The sequence below is a fragment of the Eurytemora carolleeae genome, unplaced genomic scaffold (genome assembly GCF_000591075.1).
Source record: "Eurytemora carolleeae unplaced genomic scaffold, Eaff_2.0 scaffold1194, whole genome shotgun sequence".
In the NCBI taxonomy this organism is placed as follows: domain Eukaryota; kingdom Metazoa; phylum Arthropoda; class Copepoda; order Calanoida; family Temoridae; genus Eurytemora; species Eurytemora carolleeae.
In genome coordinates, this window is record NW_019397081.1 from 50,860 (window position 1) to 68,673 (window position 17,814).

The following is a 17,814-nucleotide window of genomic DNA, read 5'->3' on the forward strand; positions in this document are numbered from 1 at the left end:
TTAAAATATTTAATGCATTTTATCTATTGTTTGTCTGTTAATAAACATCAAACCGTTTGATTGTGTTTTCAATTATTATGAAAGTGATCTATTTTTTGGTCGATTGATTTGTGTGGTTTTAAAGCAGATCAAGAGCAGCGTGGTGGTTCAACTTTGTATTCAACAAAAACTAGAATACGTCAATTAATCTAATTTTAATCAAACAATGTACAACTTTCAGAGAATTCACACAACACTGTATAATGAGCCCAAATAATTAAGAAGATTTTAATAAACGAAAATTAGATTGCGGAGAGAATATTAAAATAAAAGATTAAAAATGTCTGAAACTGTCCCTGTTGTGTCTCTTCAACGAACTTTGAGGTAATTAAATAGGCTTAGGAATTGTTAACCTGTCTCAAACTCTAATTTTCTAATGTTTATTTCCTTGCAACTTTAGTTTAAACTAAATATCAAGGTTTACACCATCAAGTTGCAAAGAAAAAGAGATTAGATTATTTGAATTTGAGGTAAGTTCTTGGTTCCTCTCCAGTTTTTGAAGATTTTGAGTTGTTTTTCAAGATAATTAAGTTTTAAACAAGTTTTAAGATATACTGTCAATTGACCCAACCACCACCCAGACATACGCTGAACTTACTTGTAGAGAAATAAAGCATCACAAAAAGTATTCAAACTGCCTTTTAAAATCAGAAAATCAGAGGAAGTTCGGTATGGACCGGAGGAATAACAGTGTACGGTATTTCTGAATCATGACAACTTAAATAAACATGAACTTTTTCACCCAAGGGAGGAAATGAAACATTATTTCCTGGAAGCCAAATAACGTTAATGTTGGAAGTAACATAATAAAGAAATGGATGTTGTATATATTATTCACATTCATGTAAATACCAGGATTCTATAACAAATATCTTTATTTTGATTATGTGGAAATCTTTTTTTTTATTTTTAACTTATTGAAAACTGGCAGGGGGCCGGGTGGAGCCAATACACTAACTTTTTGAGTTCCTTTTTAGGATTTCAAAATATACTTTTTAAAAAATGTTCTAAGTGACAAGAAATATCTCCGAATTATTTAATATTTTCAGAAATAAATCGGAAAGGACTTTTGCTTAATATCTCACAGTAATCCAGAGTTTGCAAGCTCACGCGTAAAATCTTTAAAGTTCACCCGGTCTAGAAAGTTAATGCATAGTTTTCATAGTTCTCTGAATCTCTGAGCCCGAAATTTAACAGAGTTTCGATGAACGAAACTTCCAAGTTTCCTTTTTGGGGTTTTAACATTTCTGTAGATTTTGATTTAAGAGATTCTAAAAATGGAGACTATAAACAAACAAAATAAAATAATATTTCACAACAAAAATTTTGATATCCACAAAACTGTCTAACCACATTCGTGAAACCTGGGGTCTAAAACTGGTTCTAACAACGATACATTGTCTTAAGTTTTTGGCTCAGTGGTCTCAGGCCGAATTTAAAGATTTGAACCGAGTCGCAGAACTACTAAATCTCTCAAATCTCGAAACTCTTATTTAAATTTCCAGCTGAACCAACCTTGCTTGAACCAGGTCTGTTTAGGTTAAAAATCACTTATTTATATATTCATATAAACATGTTTTTTGTTTAGTTTGTTATTGATAGTATACGGTGTATGCATGCTGACCGCATTACTAGCTGGAGCTACTCTAGTTGCTCATGTTGACCCATTTTCAGGTAGCATTCATTTATTCATTTCATATTTTTTTCAGGTAGCATTCATTTACTCATTTCATACTTTATCAGTTTCATCCTACTATTCTTTCATCCTTTCAGTCTTGCATTCACTTATTCGTTTTATACTTTCGTTCTTTTAGTTTCATCCTTTTATTCTTTTACCTTTCATCCTTTCATTCTTTTATTCTTTTATACTCTCATTCTTTCATTCTTTTATTCTTTTATACTTTCATCCTATCATCCTTTCATCCTTTCATCCTTTCATCCTTTCATCTATTCATCCTTTCATTCTTTCATTCTCTCATTCTTTCATTCTTTTATTCTTTTATACTTTAATCCTTTCATTCTTTCATTCTCTCATTCTTTCATTCTTTTATTCTTTTATCCTTTCATTCTTTCATTCTCTCATTCTTTCATTCTTTTATTCTTTTATACTTTCATCCTTTCATCCTTTCATTCTTTCATCCTTTTATACTTTCATCCTTTCATCCTTTCATTCTTTCATCCTCTCATCCTTTCATTCTTTTATTCTTTTATACTTTCATCCTTTCATCCCTTCATTCTTTCATCCTTTAATTATTTCATCTGTTCAGCCTTCCTTCTTCATAATAGGAATTTTATCCGAATTCGTTAAAACCATTCCTTTATTTTCTCTTTTGTATTTCTTAAAATCCTTTCCCAATTTATTGTTGTTACAGACTTACTACTCTTACATTAATGAATGGCAAAGGTTGCAAACAATATGAAAAATAAAAACAATAAAGTCTAAGCAATTTAGCTCCAAAGTAGGTGATTATTCTTATTTTAGTATATTCCTAAAACTTAATATTTAAACATTGAAGTTTGAAATATCCAAGGTTTACATAACAAGGTCTCAAGGATATGTTGATTAGAAAATAATAGTCTAACGCAAGTATTTAATTTTTTTTTAAAGAAGAGTTTTGTTAAATCATTCTTAAATCAAAACATATTTTGAATATATATTTAACAAATTACATAGTGTTTGCCTTTACCCTTTCTCCCTAAACCCTTTGATCCTTCATCTATGACGCTTCATACGTTCATATATCATACTTTATCCTTTAACTTTGCCTTGCATTCTTAATAACTGCACCTTTCCTCTCCTATCCTTCATACTTTATCCCATTAACTTCACCTTGCATTCTTAATAACTGCACCTTTCATCTCCTATCCTTCATACTTTATCCCTTTGACTTTACCTTGCATTCTTAATAACTGCACCTTTCCTCTCCTATCCTTTATACTTTATCACTTTAACTTTACCTTGTATTCTTAATTACTGCACCTTTCATCTCCTATCCTTTATACTTTATCCTTAATTCCATAAATGACAATTCATCCTTACTTTTTTCATGCTTTTTACTAGATATTTTTCGCACAGAGTATTCCTTTACTTTAACCTTTGTTATTCACGTTCTCTACACTCTTTGTTATTCCCGTTCTCTACTTTTGTTATTCCCGTGTTCTTTACCATTGTTGTTTCCTTTTTCTATCTCTGATATTACCATTTGTATAACCACTAGGCTTTTAGGGAGCTTCGCGCCCATCTTTTATTTAAATTGTGAACATGTTCTTTTTGTTTACATTTTAAAACAAAAAAGAAAAAATTTTTGCTGATTTTTAAAAAAAAATTCGCGGATTTTCAAGAATTTAATTTTTTTTACAAAATTGAAAACCTTTTAAGCACATTTTTTTAAAATTTTTATCATTCATAAACCTTCCCTGTGGTCAAGTGATGTTCCACAAAAAATTTGGGCCCGATCGGTTCAGCCGTTTTGACGTTTATTAGATATAAACAAACAAACAAACAAACAGACAGACAAGCCAAATTTATATATAGATGTTATATATTCCTGATTTCAATCTGTTATCATGTAATCTACTACTATTTCAATATGTTTTGTTATAAATTCCTGATTTCAATCTGTTATCATGTTAAATATACATATTTTTAATCTGTTTTCATGTAATCTACTACTATTTCAATCTGTAAGGATGTTAAATATTCCTGATTTTAATCTGTTATCATGTTATATATTTCTGATTTTAATCTGTTATGATGTTATCTACTACTTTTTCAAAATGTTATCATGAAATCTTCTACTATTTTAATATGTTTTGTTATTTATTTAATCTGTAATCATGTTAAATATTCCTGATTTTAATCTGTAATCATATTATATATTCCTGATTTTATCTGTAATCATGTTATATAATCCTGATTTTAATCAGTTACGATGTTATCTACTGCCTTGTTTAGAATGCATTCTTTTCTCTACAGCGAGTGGGGAAGGACTTCACTATGGACATGAAGCAAGTAAGTAAAACTTATTTCTTTTTAAAAGAATGCTATTTTAACAACATTTATAAAGAATAAACAATAACTGTGCTTTTATTTCAGTTTGTGAGACAATTGCGTACCTGTACTTGGCTTGTATCATAGGGAGAAAACAGTTTCAAATTCACAATTTTAAATTATCAAAACGTTTAAAAACTAAATTTATAAAACATAAGATTTGTCAAGAACATTATCATAAAATATAAACTTTCTCAAATAATCAGGATCTGGAGTTATGTTCTATCTTACTTTCAAGCATAGGAGGGCTCTTATAGAGTTCTCAAAGTCAGGGTGAGAACAAGGACAGCAAAGAACAAGGACTTCATTGATCAAGGACAGAATAGAACAAGGATCTAATAGAACAAGGACAGAATAAAACAAGGACAGAATAGAACAAGGACAGAATAGAACAAGGACCGAATAGAACAAGGAAAGAATAGAACAGAAACGGAATAGAACAGGGACAGAATAGAACAAGGACAGAATAGAACAAGGACAGAAGAGAGCAAGAATCGAATAGAACAAGGACATAATAGAACAAGGACAGAATATAACAAGAACAGAATAGAACAAGGACAGAATAGAACAAGGATCGAATAGAACAAGGAAAGAATGGAACAAGGATCTAATAGAACAAGGACAAAATACAGCAAGGGTAGAATAAAACAAGGACAGAACAAGGACAGAACAGAACAGAACAGAACAGAACAGAGTAGAGCAGAACAGAACAGAACAGAACAGAACAGAACAGAACAGAACAGAACAGAACAGAACAGAACAGAACAGAACAGAAAAGAACAAAACAGAACAGAACAGAACATAACAGAACATAACAGAACAGAACAGAACAGAACAGAACAGAACAGAAAAGAAAAGAACAGAACAGAACAGAACATAACAGAACAGTACAGAACAGAACTCATTATAAGACAAAAAAGGACTAAAAAGAGTTATACAAAGACAATTAAAATCCCATAAATATTAAAAATAAAGCTGATTATTTTTCAGACAATACATGAAAGTTCATGATGACGTTATGAAATTGAAAAACAAGGTAAACTATTTGATTTAAATATTCACATTTTAATTTCGTATTTTCCTTTTTAGAATCTAAAACAATCTTGTTCTTTGAAATAAAGATGTTATAAAAGCAGAATTGATGGATTGTGTTTACAATCCAGGAAAATGTTTCCCTCTAAACATTCTACTCCCCATTTCTTTGTCACCTCTTGGTGTAACCTTTGACATTTTAAACTTAGATTATATGATCTGACATATTCCATAGTTTGAAATATCAATAGGTCTACAACGATAAAGGTATTTGAAAATAAGAGTTTGTGGAAATGGCTCAATTCCTTTAATCTTAGATTTGTAATCTATCTCTTTAACTATAAATCTGTTTAGTTTATCTGGTTGCACCTGAGTGGGACTAGTATGATAGTAATATTAACTGTTATACTAACTGCTGGCTACGGACTAGCCTGTAGTAACCTAGAGCATGTTGTAAAGTAAGAAAAAAAATTATAATTTAAATTACATTAAAGATCAAAATTTCATTACTCAAGGAAAGTTTGCTAGATTAAAGGGACTGTAAGCGCAATTTAAAGTGAACTTCCATTTAAAGAGAGACAACGGTACCCATAAAATCTTTCACAAATTATCGAGGACAGAGATATTAGTGCTTTTATCTCTTAAATGCTGTGTAAAATGCCGTAAGATTAGAGTGTACACTAGCGTAATGTGGGAACTCAACACTGTAAATGTAAATATTTATAAATATATTACATAAAAATACATTATTCTTTATCAGCCACAGGATTAAAGGGTACCGTTGTGGAAGCCCCTCTTTAAATGGAAGGTAGCTTGAAATTACGCGTACACTCCCTTAAAGTATGTCCATACTCCACTGTATCGTTATTCAGTATTCACTCATTCAAATTTTGAATCATTATAAAAAATCCATCAAACAAAGCATAATAATATACTTGCAATACTCTGAAAACATCCGCAGTTCGAAAAATAAAATAAAAATGACAAATATATGTTTACTGGCTGAAAACGGGGTTGAAAGTGAAGAACCTCTATCTATGAATGAACCTACACATGTGATTTATGTACTGTAAGACATATTTGATTTATCTATCCCTGAAAGAGTATTGCGTACAATGATTGGTTTTAGAATAATATGTTTACAGAAGGCAAAACAGAAAAAAAACATAAACAAGTAATTTGAGTGTCCAAAACTGTTGGATTCCATGTGTTTCTAGTTATTAGGTAACCATCACCACCAATTCTAATTTTCTAATCTTCGCAACCTGATGTTGGAGACCTTTAAAAAGCTGTGCGAAAGGTTACATCAAATAGTCTAAGTTTGAACTATCAAAGGTTTTCACAGGTTGCAAAGATGTAGGGACTGGAAAATTCGAGTTTGTGGCATGTAATCTGGTAATTTGGAGTTTAAATTAACTTGAACTGCATGTTTTCATACGTAGTAATTATGATGTTAATATCGAGTTTCTGTAACATTATATTTTCCAATCTCTGTCTTTCCTGATAGAAAATATATTTTTAAAACATTTTTTTAGTGGAGATTTGATGAACAAAATGGATTTGAAATCCGGACAACGAGAAAGACTTGATGAAAAGTAAGCATATATATCATTCTATCTGTAGTTGTTAAAGTGATTTTACATTTATAGAATAGTATGTCTCGTATATCAGTATCCTTTAAAGCTATGTGGGTTGTGATGTTGTGATTTTAAACTGAAATATAGAGAATCTAATTACCGAAAGGAAAGCAAATGTTAAACAGTTTTGTAATTTAATCATATCAAATCAGAATACATAAAACAGAATGAGCTATGAAATGGGATTGTTCAAAGATTTAGATAAAATAGAAGGAACTTATTTGTTTGGCCATGAATAATATACCTTGTATTTAATAAAGCTCTTCATTCCTATATTTCTATAGTTGTATATAAAGGGTGAGTCAAAAAAAATGTGATTTACGGCGCCTGGTACAAAAGTGTACCTTTTTTTGTGCAACTCTCTTGTATGAAAATTTTTCAATATTTTTTGAAATTTTTTTTGTTTCTTTGGTACTCCAATTGCCAAAAAAAACCGCGAACTTTTTTTTTCTCTCAAAATCAAAAGTTTAGAAAAGCAAAAATGTTTATATAAATTATTTCTATTGAAATCTAAAATTTTATACAGATTAAATCACAGAATCACAGAAAATTGGCAAAATTGTAACAAAGAAAATTCGCAATTTTCAGTCCTGTTCTAATTTAAAGGAAAAGTTGTTTTTCAATGGTTCTTCAAGTTTCAACAGCGTATATTTTTTAACTTTTGAATAAACTAAGAAGAAAGGAACTCGAGAATTCAAACTGTTCCTTAAAAATTAGACCAAAACTGAAAATTGCGAATTTTCTTTGTTACAATTTGGCCAATTTTCTGTGATTCTGTGATTCAATCTTTATAAAATTTTAGATTTCGATAGAAATAGTCAATATACACATTTTTGCTTTTCTAAACTTTTGCTTTTGAGAGAAAAAAAAGAGTTCGCGGATTTTTTTTTGGACCATTTTTTTTGACTCACCCTGTATGTTTTTCAAAAATCAATTTAAAATTGTTTTTAAAATTCCACGGGCAGCGCGGCTCAAACATGGTTGGTTCCATTTAAAATTGATTCAATGTTTCGAGATTTCAGTCGGTGCTCAATTGGAACCGGCTTTGGGCGGTTCAGCGACGCGGTTTAATTCTTTAAATTCGGCCTCCGCAGAAACCTTTTATAAATAACCAAATATCGTAAAGCAACTCCTTTAAATAAATGACATTTTGAAATTGTTTGAATTTTTAATCTTTTTGGGGTTAACCAGCTGTTATAATTGCTTAGTGTAATTGAATATGCCAGCGAAAACACAAAAATCTGTTTTTTTTAATAAACATGTTCACAATTATACAAATTGATAATTTGATAAATTTCAACTGCAATCTAAACCCTGCACAGAAATAGGAGAAACTTTCCCTAAATATATTTGGTTCGGTTTAGGCTAAAAACTTTTAAATCATTGTTTACATTTTAGATATGTATTTGATAACCAATTCTGGAGATATACTGGACAAATAAACAATGCTTATGGTACCGAGCAATTCTCCATCCGGATCACGTGTAGAACTATATTTACAGGTCAGTATTTAACATAAAAAACATGTTTCAAAGATTGTTACAGTGATTACAAGTACTCCCCAAATTAAAAAATTGCAAACCCAATTGACAAGGGTACCCGCTAACCCTTTATTTTAGAAACAATGAGGATCTCGTCGTTATTAAAACGTCTTAAATTCTTCAAATATGCTTCTTTCACTTTGCTGCAAAATTGTTAATTCTTTAGAGAAACCACAATAGTTGAAAATAATTAATTTTCTGAGAAAAACCAAAGAATATCTATTTTTTCGAAGGTTTAATTCAGACCTATTGCAACATTTAATTTGTGAATTTATTCTGACAAAGAAATTGAGTCTTTGCCACAAACTCTGAATTATAATTCCAATATCTTTGGAACCCAATGTCGTACATCTTTGATATTTCAACCTTATATTATTTAATCTAACAGAATTCATAGTTTGAAATATCTAAGGTCTACGACATTAGAATCCAAAGATATAGGGTTTAGAAAAGCAGAGACTCAATTCCTTTAAACGGGTTTAAAATCTAGCTCTAAATATTTTCATTTCAAGATGAAACTTGAAAGGAGTACTTATTATGATTTATTTGAATCATTTCTTCTCTGATGTCGTCTTCTTCACAGTCCCAGAGCTGTAACAGGAGATGCTTCAGACATTCGATATGATCTTCATGAATGGTTAGCGGCCCACATTCTTCAAAGATGGCTCTTGGCAGTCTATTTAGTATATCTAGAGAGAATTCGTCAGAGATATTAGCAATATTGCTTCCAAAATCGTACTACTGTAGAGAATATGCAAATATCGAATCAACTTGCCAAATCAGTGGAATCGTCTCAGTAAGAGAACTTTCACAGAGTTGAATTCTTTAGAATTTTTTCCCCAAATATGTTTGGACTATGGCAAGTTCCAGCATACTTTAGCTGTAGTAATCCCACCCTAAACTAAGCTTTCGGTGCGTTCTGTGGTAATTTGCAGTACACTGACCGAAGATGTAGTAGCGTTTAGTAGACAGTGTTCCAAGATCTGTAGGTTCGATATGACTCGCTGAAAAGGTTCCAAATATTGTTTCCATGAAAGGAACAACAATAAGTTTGCAGTAAAGATAACATTTGCAGTGGTGAGGAGAAATGGAAAATTCCCAATAATTCAGTAGATGATCAAACGTCTATATCTTGTGAACCTGATTCATGAATGCCATGACCAAGATGGTCAACTTGACTTACCCAGGGCAGCTTCTGATGATTAAGGACGACCTCCACCAGTTTTCTGTCATTGGCAAAGTACTTCTCGATTATTGTGTGAGAAAGTGCACATCGTGGTTTGCAATAATATGTTTCCTTAAAACTACAAACCTTTTATTAAAAACTGATGCACAATCTTAGTTTTATTTTCTTTTCCATACATTCTAATAATAGACATTTATTTTCAAATATATTTTCAGATCCAACTATTCATCAGAAGCTACATGAAACTCATGTACAGAAATATTCCTCCTATTACGGTTACTGGTACAAACAGGACTTATACGCTTTCAACCCACAGGTAATATTTATACTATTTGTACATAGAAATTGTACATGGGTTACCATGTACAAGGGATGAGACTTCGGAGACGATTGTACAGATCAATTTTCCAACTTATTTCTTTAATTGAAAATTTGTGGCAACTAAATATTTTTAATACTCCAATCATAACAATAGATTTTTAAATTCTGTCTGATCACGAATACGCATGAGATATTAATAAATTTCTCCTTGAAAATAGATTACTTTTCATTGTGGATTTTCTATAAATTGTAACTATGGAGAAAGTTAATCAAAATTAAATCTTTTGAAGGCATAAATTGTAACCTTTCCAATGATGTAAAAAACTCAATCTATTCTTTATATCTTGGCATCTAAAGATGTAAAGGTCGTTATTAAAGTATAATCCTACTAGCCTTAGAGGGCGCTTCGCGCCCATCTTCTAAATTAATTGTGAACATGTTCTCTTTGTGTACATAAATAAAAATAATTCGCGGATTTTCACAAAAAATGTCGTGGATTTTCAAAATTTTCAAAAATTTAATGAAGATCGAATTTTGATGGAGACAAATATTTAAAATTTCAATCATTCATACCCTCCCTGGGGTCCCTAGATGTCCCACAAAAAATTTGGGCCCGATCGGTTCAGCCGTTTTGACGTTTATTGGATACAAACAAACAAACAGACAAGCCAAATTTATATATAGATGAGGGTAAACAAAATAAGTATTACAATATACAATATATCTAAAGATGTAAAGGTCGTTATTAAAGTATAATCCTATGAGGGTACAAAATAAGTATTACAATATACATTACACAATTTAAAGAATCTTGAAAATCAAGATTCTCAACAAATATTCATTCGAAATAAAATTAAATACAAATTTAAATTTATTCTAATATTTTGATATATCATTTGACATTTATCAAATCATGAGTTAAATTCGGTTAATAATCAGTAGTGTTAAGAGTAGAACTTACTGTTAAGAACCAAATTTAAGCAGGAACTTTTTAATGGACAGGGGTCGAATTTAATGAATTTGAGCTACGTCGCTTAACTAAAAACTGCCTGTTCAAATTTGAACCACCGATTCAAAGGTAAAGACGCTTAAAGGATTTATAAGCGGTAATTCAAATTTGAACCGGCAGTAGGCGTTCAGCAACCCCTCAAATTCATTAAATTCGGTCCCCTGATGAGTTTAACTCAAAAGTAAAAAAGGCTAAAATTATTGATTATTTAAAAATTGATTATTTAAATTTTAGACTCAAGCTGTGTTGACCAATGCCTTGGTAGAGGCTAGTATGGCGGGGGGCTGGCTTAGGTAGGAACAAATTAAATTCTTGAAACAGATTATTTTGAATGAACGGTCCCTTTGTTAAGTATACTGCTGTGGGTTGGATCCCTGGTGTTTATGTTGATCCAGAGATTTTACTTGAAGAAGGAGAAGAAGGAGATGGACAGGGTCTCCTTGTACGAGGGAACACTCAGGTCAGTCAGATACAGGGAAAATTAACCGAAAAAAAATAAAAATAAATAAAACATAAAACTTTTTATGCAAGTATAGAAATAGAAAATATTATGATGCTGATAATGATATTAATGATAATAATAGTAATAGTAATAACACCTAGAATAATATATAAAAATATTAATGAAAATAATAATAATGATAATAATGATACTATGATTAGGAAGGAGGAGATGAGTATGATATCAGGATCCTTCGGTGGACCTGAACCTAGGTTTCAACGAGGTGAGAATATATTAAACTGTTATAAACTAAAGCTCAAAGAATTGGTCAAAGCTTTTTAACATAATTACATATTAACTGGGTCTGTTCACAGCTTTAAATAATAATCTCAACTGATAAAATAAAAAATTTCAGTTTGAAAATAATAATCAATACCAAAGGTTTTCTCTTATATGGGTTTTTTGAAATTTTTTCAACAAAGTTCCAACAACAAAACTTAACATAATTCATAGTTATAAAAATATTCGTAGTTATTAAAGTTTAAATTTGGAGTTTTGTTTTGAAACATCATATCACTTTTTTGAGTCTGATATGATTAAATATCTACAGAAATATGGTTTAATTTTAAACATTTGTACTTTTTTAATAATAATAATTAGATAATAATATTATGTAGGAGAAGATTGCATGCTGAATTGATAATGTTAAATCATGACTTTTACTATTACTACATTTTGTAATGTTTTCAGAGTCAGATCTATAATACAATTTTCTTGTTACGTTTTTCATCAACAGAAAAAATGCTTTTAGATTTTCGTTAAAAAAAATATATTTCTTAAAATGTTTAACCAAGAATGGTGTTCAATTTCTGTAGACAATATGCTTATAATGTTGACATTTTCGAACATTTCATGACATTGGCATGATATTAATATCGTCGTCCTTTTAGTTATTTTTTATGTGATATATTAGTATCAAGATTTTTTTAATATTTACAAAATTTAAAATCCATAAATCACATAAATTTCATGGGATGATTTATTTCATGCACTGTACCGTATTTATGTACACCACAGCGTTCTATAGCTGCTTAAAAGTCGGCATGGTAAATACAATGTATCAGATCTGAGCTAACTTTGAGAGTAGTATAAATATTAAATAAAAAGACAAAAATGTTTAAATATGAATTATATGTTTTGATAAGTTATAATATGTTTCAATATGTTATGTATGTTTTTATATTTTATGATATGTTTTGATATTTTATTATATGTTTTTATATGTTTTAATATGTTTTGATATGTCATGATATGTTTTAATATATTATGATATGTTTTGATATTTTATGATATGTTTTGATATGTTGTTATATGTTTTGATATGTTATGATATGTTTTGATATGTTATGATATGTTAGGTGGATTGAGAGGATCCGGAGGTTCAATGAAATCTACAAGATCAAGAAAAGACATTGACGACATAGCATTTGGTATTCATGGTATACCCTCAACCCCCAGGTACTATTCATTATGTCTAGATATTTATATAAATTCGGTATTCATTGTACTATTCATTATGTCTAGATACTTATATATATGGTTAATTTTTTGTTATTTTTATATCTGGCTTGTCTGTTTGTGTGTGTGCTTTTATCCAAATTTGTAATTTTTTATGAAAATCCACCAATTAAAAACGAAAAGTCAACGAAATCTTATTTTGTTTTTGCTTTATATTATAAAATAAAAGTTAAAGTAACATTAAAATTTAAAATTATGCAGTGCCCTAAATAAAAAAATAAAGATATGAGAATGATATTATACTATTATGTTTAGATATGATCAAGGATATCCGTCCTATCCTATGGATGGTTCAAACCAAGGTTTCTCTCCTCAACCCCCTCATTCACCTACACCATACCTTCAACAGGCATTTCCCGTCCCCACCACCCCGGGGTACCCAGCCCCCTCAACCCCTGGGTATGCAGCCTACCCCGCCCAGTTTACTACATTACCTAGAACTTATGTACAGGCCGGTACACCAGAACCTATGTACAATGAACGTGAGCAGTTTGAGACAGAAATAATGTAAACATAAACTATTAAACGTACTCGATTGATATGATTCATATAAGTGAAACTCGTGAAGCAAGATTTATTCTCTGTTCGTATATTGTACATTTACGTGTACATTGTACAATATATAGATCTCAGGCTAACATAAGGGCTTGACAACTAGTGTTCAAATTCAATCTTAAAAACATATTTTAAAAGTGTTCTAGTGACTAAACACTTCCAATGCGTCCAGAGCTGGGAACTTTTGTGTTTGATACCCATAATGTCAAACATTTGATCTTGATATCCACAGCAGGACATTTTAATTTGGAAACCAAAGCTTGCCCTCTTCATTTCAGTTACTCTTGCTGGGTACAATTACCACTGGACATCGAATAAAGATTAAATCAATTTGCAAAATAACAAAGATCAAAATCAAACATTGATTTCGCTTTCCACACCACAAGAGCTCCCAGCTCAGATAAAACTGTAAACACAAAAAATAAACATCTTGTAGGAATAAAGGGATCATATTCAATAAATAGCGAGAAGTAGTTGAACCACGTGCCACCGGTTTAACCAGCTGTCGTGTGAAGATTTAGAGAAGTGATTTAATTTAGTCTACATCGTTCAACTACTTCTATTAATCATTAAATGTTTTCCCAGTTTACCCGTCTATTTGTTGATGTCTGTTTATCTGTTTACGTTCTTGGGATGAACGGGAAACATGTTTCGAAACCTATGCTCATTGTAAACATGTTTTACTTTAAAAAAAAAACTATACTCACAAACATAATTCAGATTTAGAATTTTTATATTTCTTATACTTTAGGTCGGCAATATTGCAGTAGTTGGTAGATATTTGACACTAGACTGATGAAAATGTTTCCATTTTTATCAAAACAAGACAAATTAAATTCTATCCTTTGTCTTATTCATGACAAAATCTATGTAATTTATCCAAAAAGTTCGTAAAATACTTTCCAGTGATGTTTATAGTCAAATTTGTATGTTTTATGTAAATTCTTCCTGAAATAAATATTAATTTAGTAAAAAAAGTGTTACTTGTTGTGTAAATTTTTTAACTTTTTAGATTACAATTTTAATTTTAATGATATTGTTTTAAAGATATATTTGTTATCTATGTTTAAATTAAAAGGTCAGTAAATAAGGCGGATTGGAAGGGGAACATCATTCGAGAGAGAAAAATAAAATGGGAAAATGTAAAGAAGAAAAGGATAAAGAGTAAGAAAATAATAGAATGGGAAACTGTAAAGAAGAAAAGGATAAAGAGTAAGAAAATAATAGAATAAGAAAATGTGAAGAAGAAAAGAATAAAGAGTAAGAAAATAATAGAATGGGAAAATGTAAAGAAGTAAAGGATAAAGAGTAAGAAAATAATAGAATGGGAAAATGTAAAGAAGTAAAGGATAAAGAGTAAGAGAATATTAGAATGCGAAAATGTAAAGAAGAAAAGGATAAAGAGTAAGAAAATAATAGAATAAGAAAATGTAAAGAAGAAAAGGATAAAGAGTAAGAGAATAATAGAATAAGAAAATGTGAAGAAGAAAAGGATAAAGAGTAAGAAAATAATAGAATAAGAAAATGTAAAGAAGAAAAGGATAAAGAGTAAGAAAATAATAGAATAAGAAAATGTAAAGAAGAAAAGGATAAAGAGTAAGAAAATAATAGAATAAGAAAATGTAAAGAAGAAAAGGATAAAGAGTNATAGTTTCAGCATAGTTTCAGCATAGTTTCAGCATAGTTTCAGCATAGTTTCAGCATAGTTTCAGTATAGTTTCAGCATAGTTTCAGCATAGTTTCAGCATAGTTTCAGCATAGTTGCAGCATAGTTTCAGCATAGTTGCAGCATTGTTTCAGCATAGTTGCAGCATAGTTTCAGCATAGTTTCATCATAGTTTCAGTATAGTTGCAGCATAGTTTCAGCATAGTTTTAGCATAGTTTCAGCATATTTTCAGCATAGTTTCAGCATAGTTTTTTTTTTTGATCGCTTTTTTAGAAGTAACTTCTGCCAGGGTCTGAATTTGACAAATGATTGGAATAAACAATTTATGTTACTTTTTTTTCTTACACTGTGATTTTGACTTTTCTTACACTGTGCTAAATTTTGTTTTTTCTTATCCTGTGCTAAATTTAGTTAATTTTACATCTATATAAATTTGGCTTGTCTGTCTGTTTGTCTATCTGTTTGTATCCAATAAACGTCAAAACGGCTGAACCGATCGGGCCCAAATTTTTTGTGGGACATCTAGGGACTCCAGGGAAGGTTTATGAATGATTGAAATTTTAAATATTTGTCTCCATCAAAATTCGATCTTCATTAAATTTTTTTAAATTTTGAAAATCCACGAATTTTTTTGTGAAAATCCGCGAATAATTTTTGTTTTGTTTTACGATGTACACAAAGAGAACATGTTCACAATTAATTTAGAAGATGGGCGCGAAGCGCCCTCTAAGGCTAGTTAAGTTAAATTTTGCTTTTTCTTACACTGAGCTAAATTTAGTTTTTTCTTATACTGTGCTAAATTTAGTTGATTTTTACACTGAGTTAAATTTTGTTTTTTCTTACACTGAGCTTAATTTTGTTTTTTTCTTGCACTGAGCTTAATTTTGTTTTTTCTTACACTAAGCCTAATTTGGTTTTTTCTTACACTGTGCTATTTTCTTTTCTTACACTGAGTTAAATTTTGTTTTTTCTTACACTGAGCTAAATTTAGTTTTTTCTTACACTGCGCTATTTTTTTTTCTTACACTGTGCTATTTTTTTTTCTTACACTGAGCTTAATTTAGTTTTGTCTTACACTGAGCTTAATTTTTTTTCTTACACTTAGCTAAATTTAGTTTCTTCTTACAGTGAGCTTAATTTTTTTTCTTACACTTAACTAAATTTAGTTTTATTCTTACACTGAGCTTAATTTTTTTTCTTACACTTAGCTAAATTTAGTTTCTTCTTACATTGAGCTTAATTTTTTTTCTTTCACTTGGCTAAATTTAGTTTTGTCTTACACTAAGCTTAATTTTTCTTTTTTACACTGCTAATTTTGACCCTGACAGCAAAGATAAACAAAAACGACCCACAAACAAACCTATTGAAGTTTACCAGCAACTTAAAAATAAACTAATTTAGTCAAATGGGTCTGTTTACACTGCACAATTTCTGTGTTTATGTTTATTGAACTATTTAGAATCATAACTTTTGTCTTAAAGTCGTCTTTTAAGTTTTATAAGCCTCACTGAGGTTGTCTGAAAGTTGGCCCTGTAGTTAAGTTTTCAGTGCAACATGGTTTATTGATGAAATCTGTTGTTGTTTGGTTTTGCGGCGATTATATCTTGTTTTCTTTTAAAGAGCCTAGCTGTCGATCTATAACTTTCAGAAATTACTCACAGGATCTTTTGGGAAAAGATACCATTTCTTATCTTCGGCATTTACAGCCACATTTTTTTAATTCTGTCCATGTTTTGCAATAAGAAATTACAAATGTACTGTTGAACATCGTATATGTCACTTTTTAATGAAAAGATCACTCAAACATTTAGTTTAAAATACCAAACAAACAAAAAACTGGATAAATGCGCAGTTTGTTGGTTTTGTCTTTTATAACTGCGCTATGTCGTGTTTTTAATAATATTCGAGGATTATAATTTTAAATTTCCTGAGGCTAATTCCTTGCTTCAACATCATGCACAGAATAACTAGTAATTACAGAAGAGTACCCATGAATTAGACCTACAGGTGTATAGTAAGAAAGTACAAGATATTTGAGATATAACAACATTCCCACGTAGGATATTGAAGGATAAGGAAGGTGGCACGATGGGAGGAAAATTTAAACTTTTGGAAATAGTTACAGTTACGTTAGTTGTCTTCATATCCTTAGGTATTATCAAATATCGCAATAATTAAAGTTCTACAGAGGTCGAATTTAAAGAATTTGAGCCGCGGCTAAAATATGGTTGGTTCCACTTAAATTTGTATTCAATTTTTCATGATTTAAGCCAGCGGTCAATTAAAACCGGTTTTGTGGGATTTGAGACGTGGCTAAAATTCATTAAAATCGGACACAGTTCTACTGTAAACGAGATCATAAAAAAAAATATTTGAACAGTACACTACAAAAATGAATATTAAAACTGTCCCCTGGCTTTTGTAAATGAGTTAAATATTTGTTTTGCAAGTAAATAAATTAAGCTTAAAAATGTTTTATCAATTAATAAGAGACGATTTTTTAAAAGGATTTGAGGACTCCCAATCTTCAGTAGCTGCTGCGTCACAGACAATAAATAAGCAAGGTAAACAATAAACATGAAAGAATGGGGAAAAATTTCAACGAAAATTCTGCAGGATTGAGTAAACATAATTTCTATAATTTCTTTCTAATCCATCATTTTAAACCGACATTTTTTGTTGTAATATATGGGTTTACTGCATTGCGTACTTTACTGAGAGTATTGCATAATTCATTGTGTGTATAAATATATAAT

At 30.1% G+C, this 17,814-nt stretch overlaps 1 protein-coding gene across 1 annotated transcript; it reads left to right on the plus strand.

Annotated features, from left to right (window-relative positions):
• The first annotated feature begins 200 nt into the window (after positions 1 to 200).
• LOC111711701 (uncharacterized) lies at positions 201 to 14,077 on the plus strand. The gene is made up of 15 exons (XM_023486107.1): positions 201 to 363; positions 1,628 to 1,713; positions 3,995 to 4,051; positions 4,136 to 4,177; positions 4,297 to 4,363; positions 5,081 to 5,126; positions 5,477 to 5,580; positions 6,658 to 6,717; positions 8,158 to 8,261; positions 9,702 to 9,802; positions 11,051 to 11,109; positions 11,169 to 11,276; positions 11,480 to 11,541; positions 12,677 to 12,776; positions 13,092 to 14,077. Exons 1-15 carry the CDS (start codon positions 320 to 322, stop codon positions 13,345 to 13,347), a joined length of 1,296 nt encoding a protein of 431 aa, XP_023341875.1. The 5' UTR covers positions 201 to 319; the 3' UTR covers positions 13,348 to 14,077.
• Positions 14,078 to 17,814: the final 3,737 nt, after the last annotated feature.

Coding starts and splice junctions, on each gene's coding strand:
- LOC111711701 (XM_023486107.1), top strand. CDS start 320: ATGTCTGAAACTGTCCCTGTTGTGTCTCTTCAACGAACTTTGAG. Junction 4,178..4,296: donor GTACTTGGCTTGTATCATAG/GGAGAAAACAGT, acceptor TCAAATAATCAG/GATCTGGAGTTATGTTCTAT. Junction 5,127..5,476: donor TTATGAAATTGAAAAACAAG/GTAAACTATTTG, acceptor AAATCTGTTTAG/TTTATCTGGTTGCACCTGAG.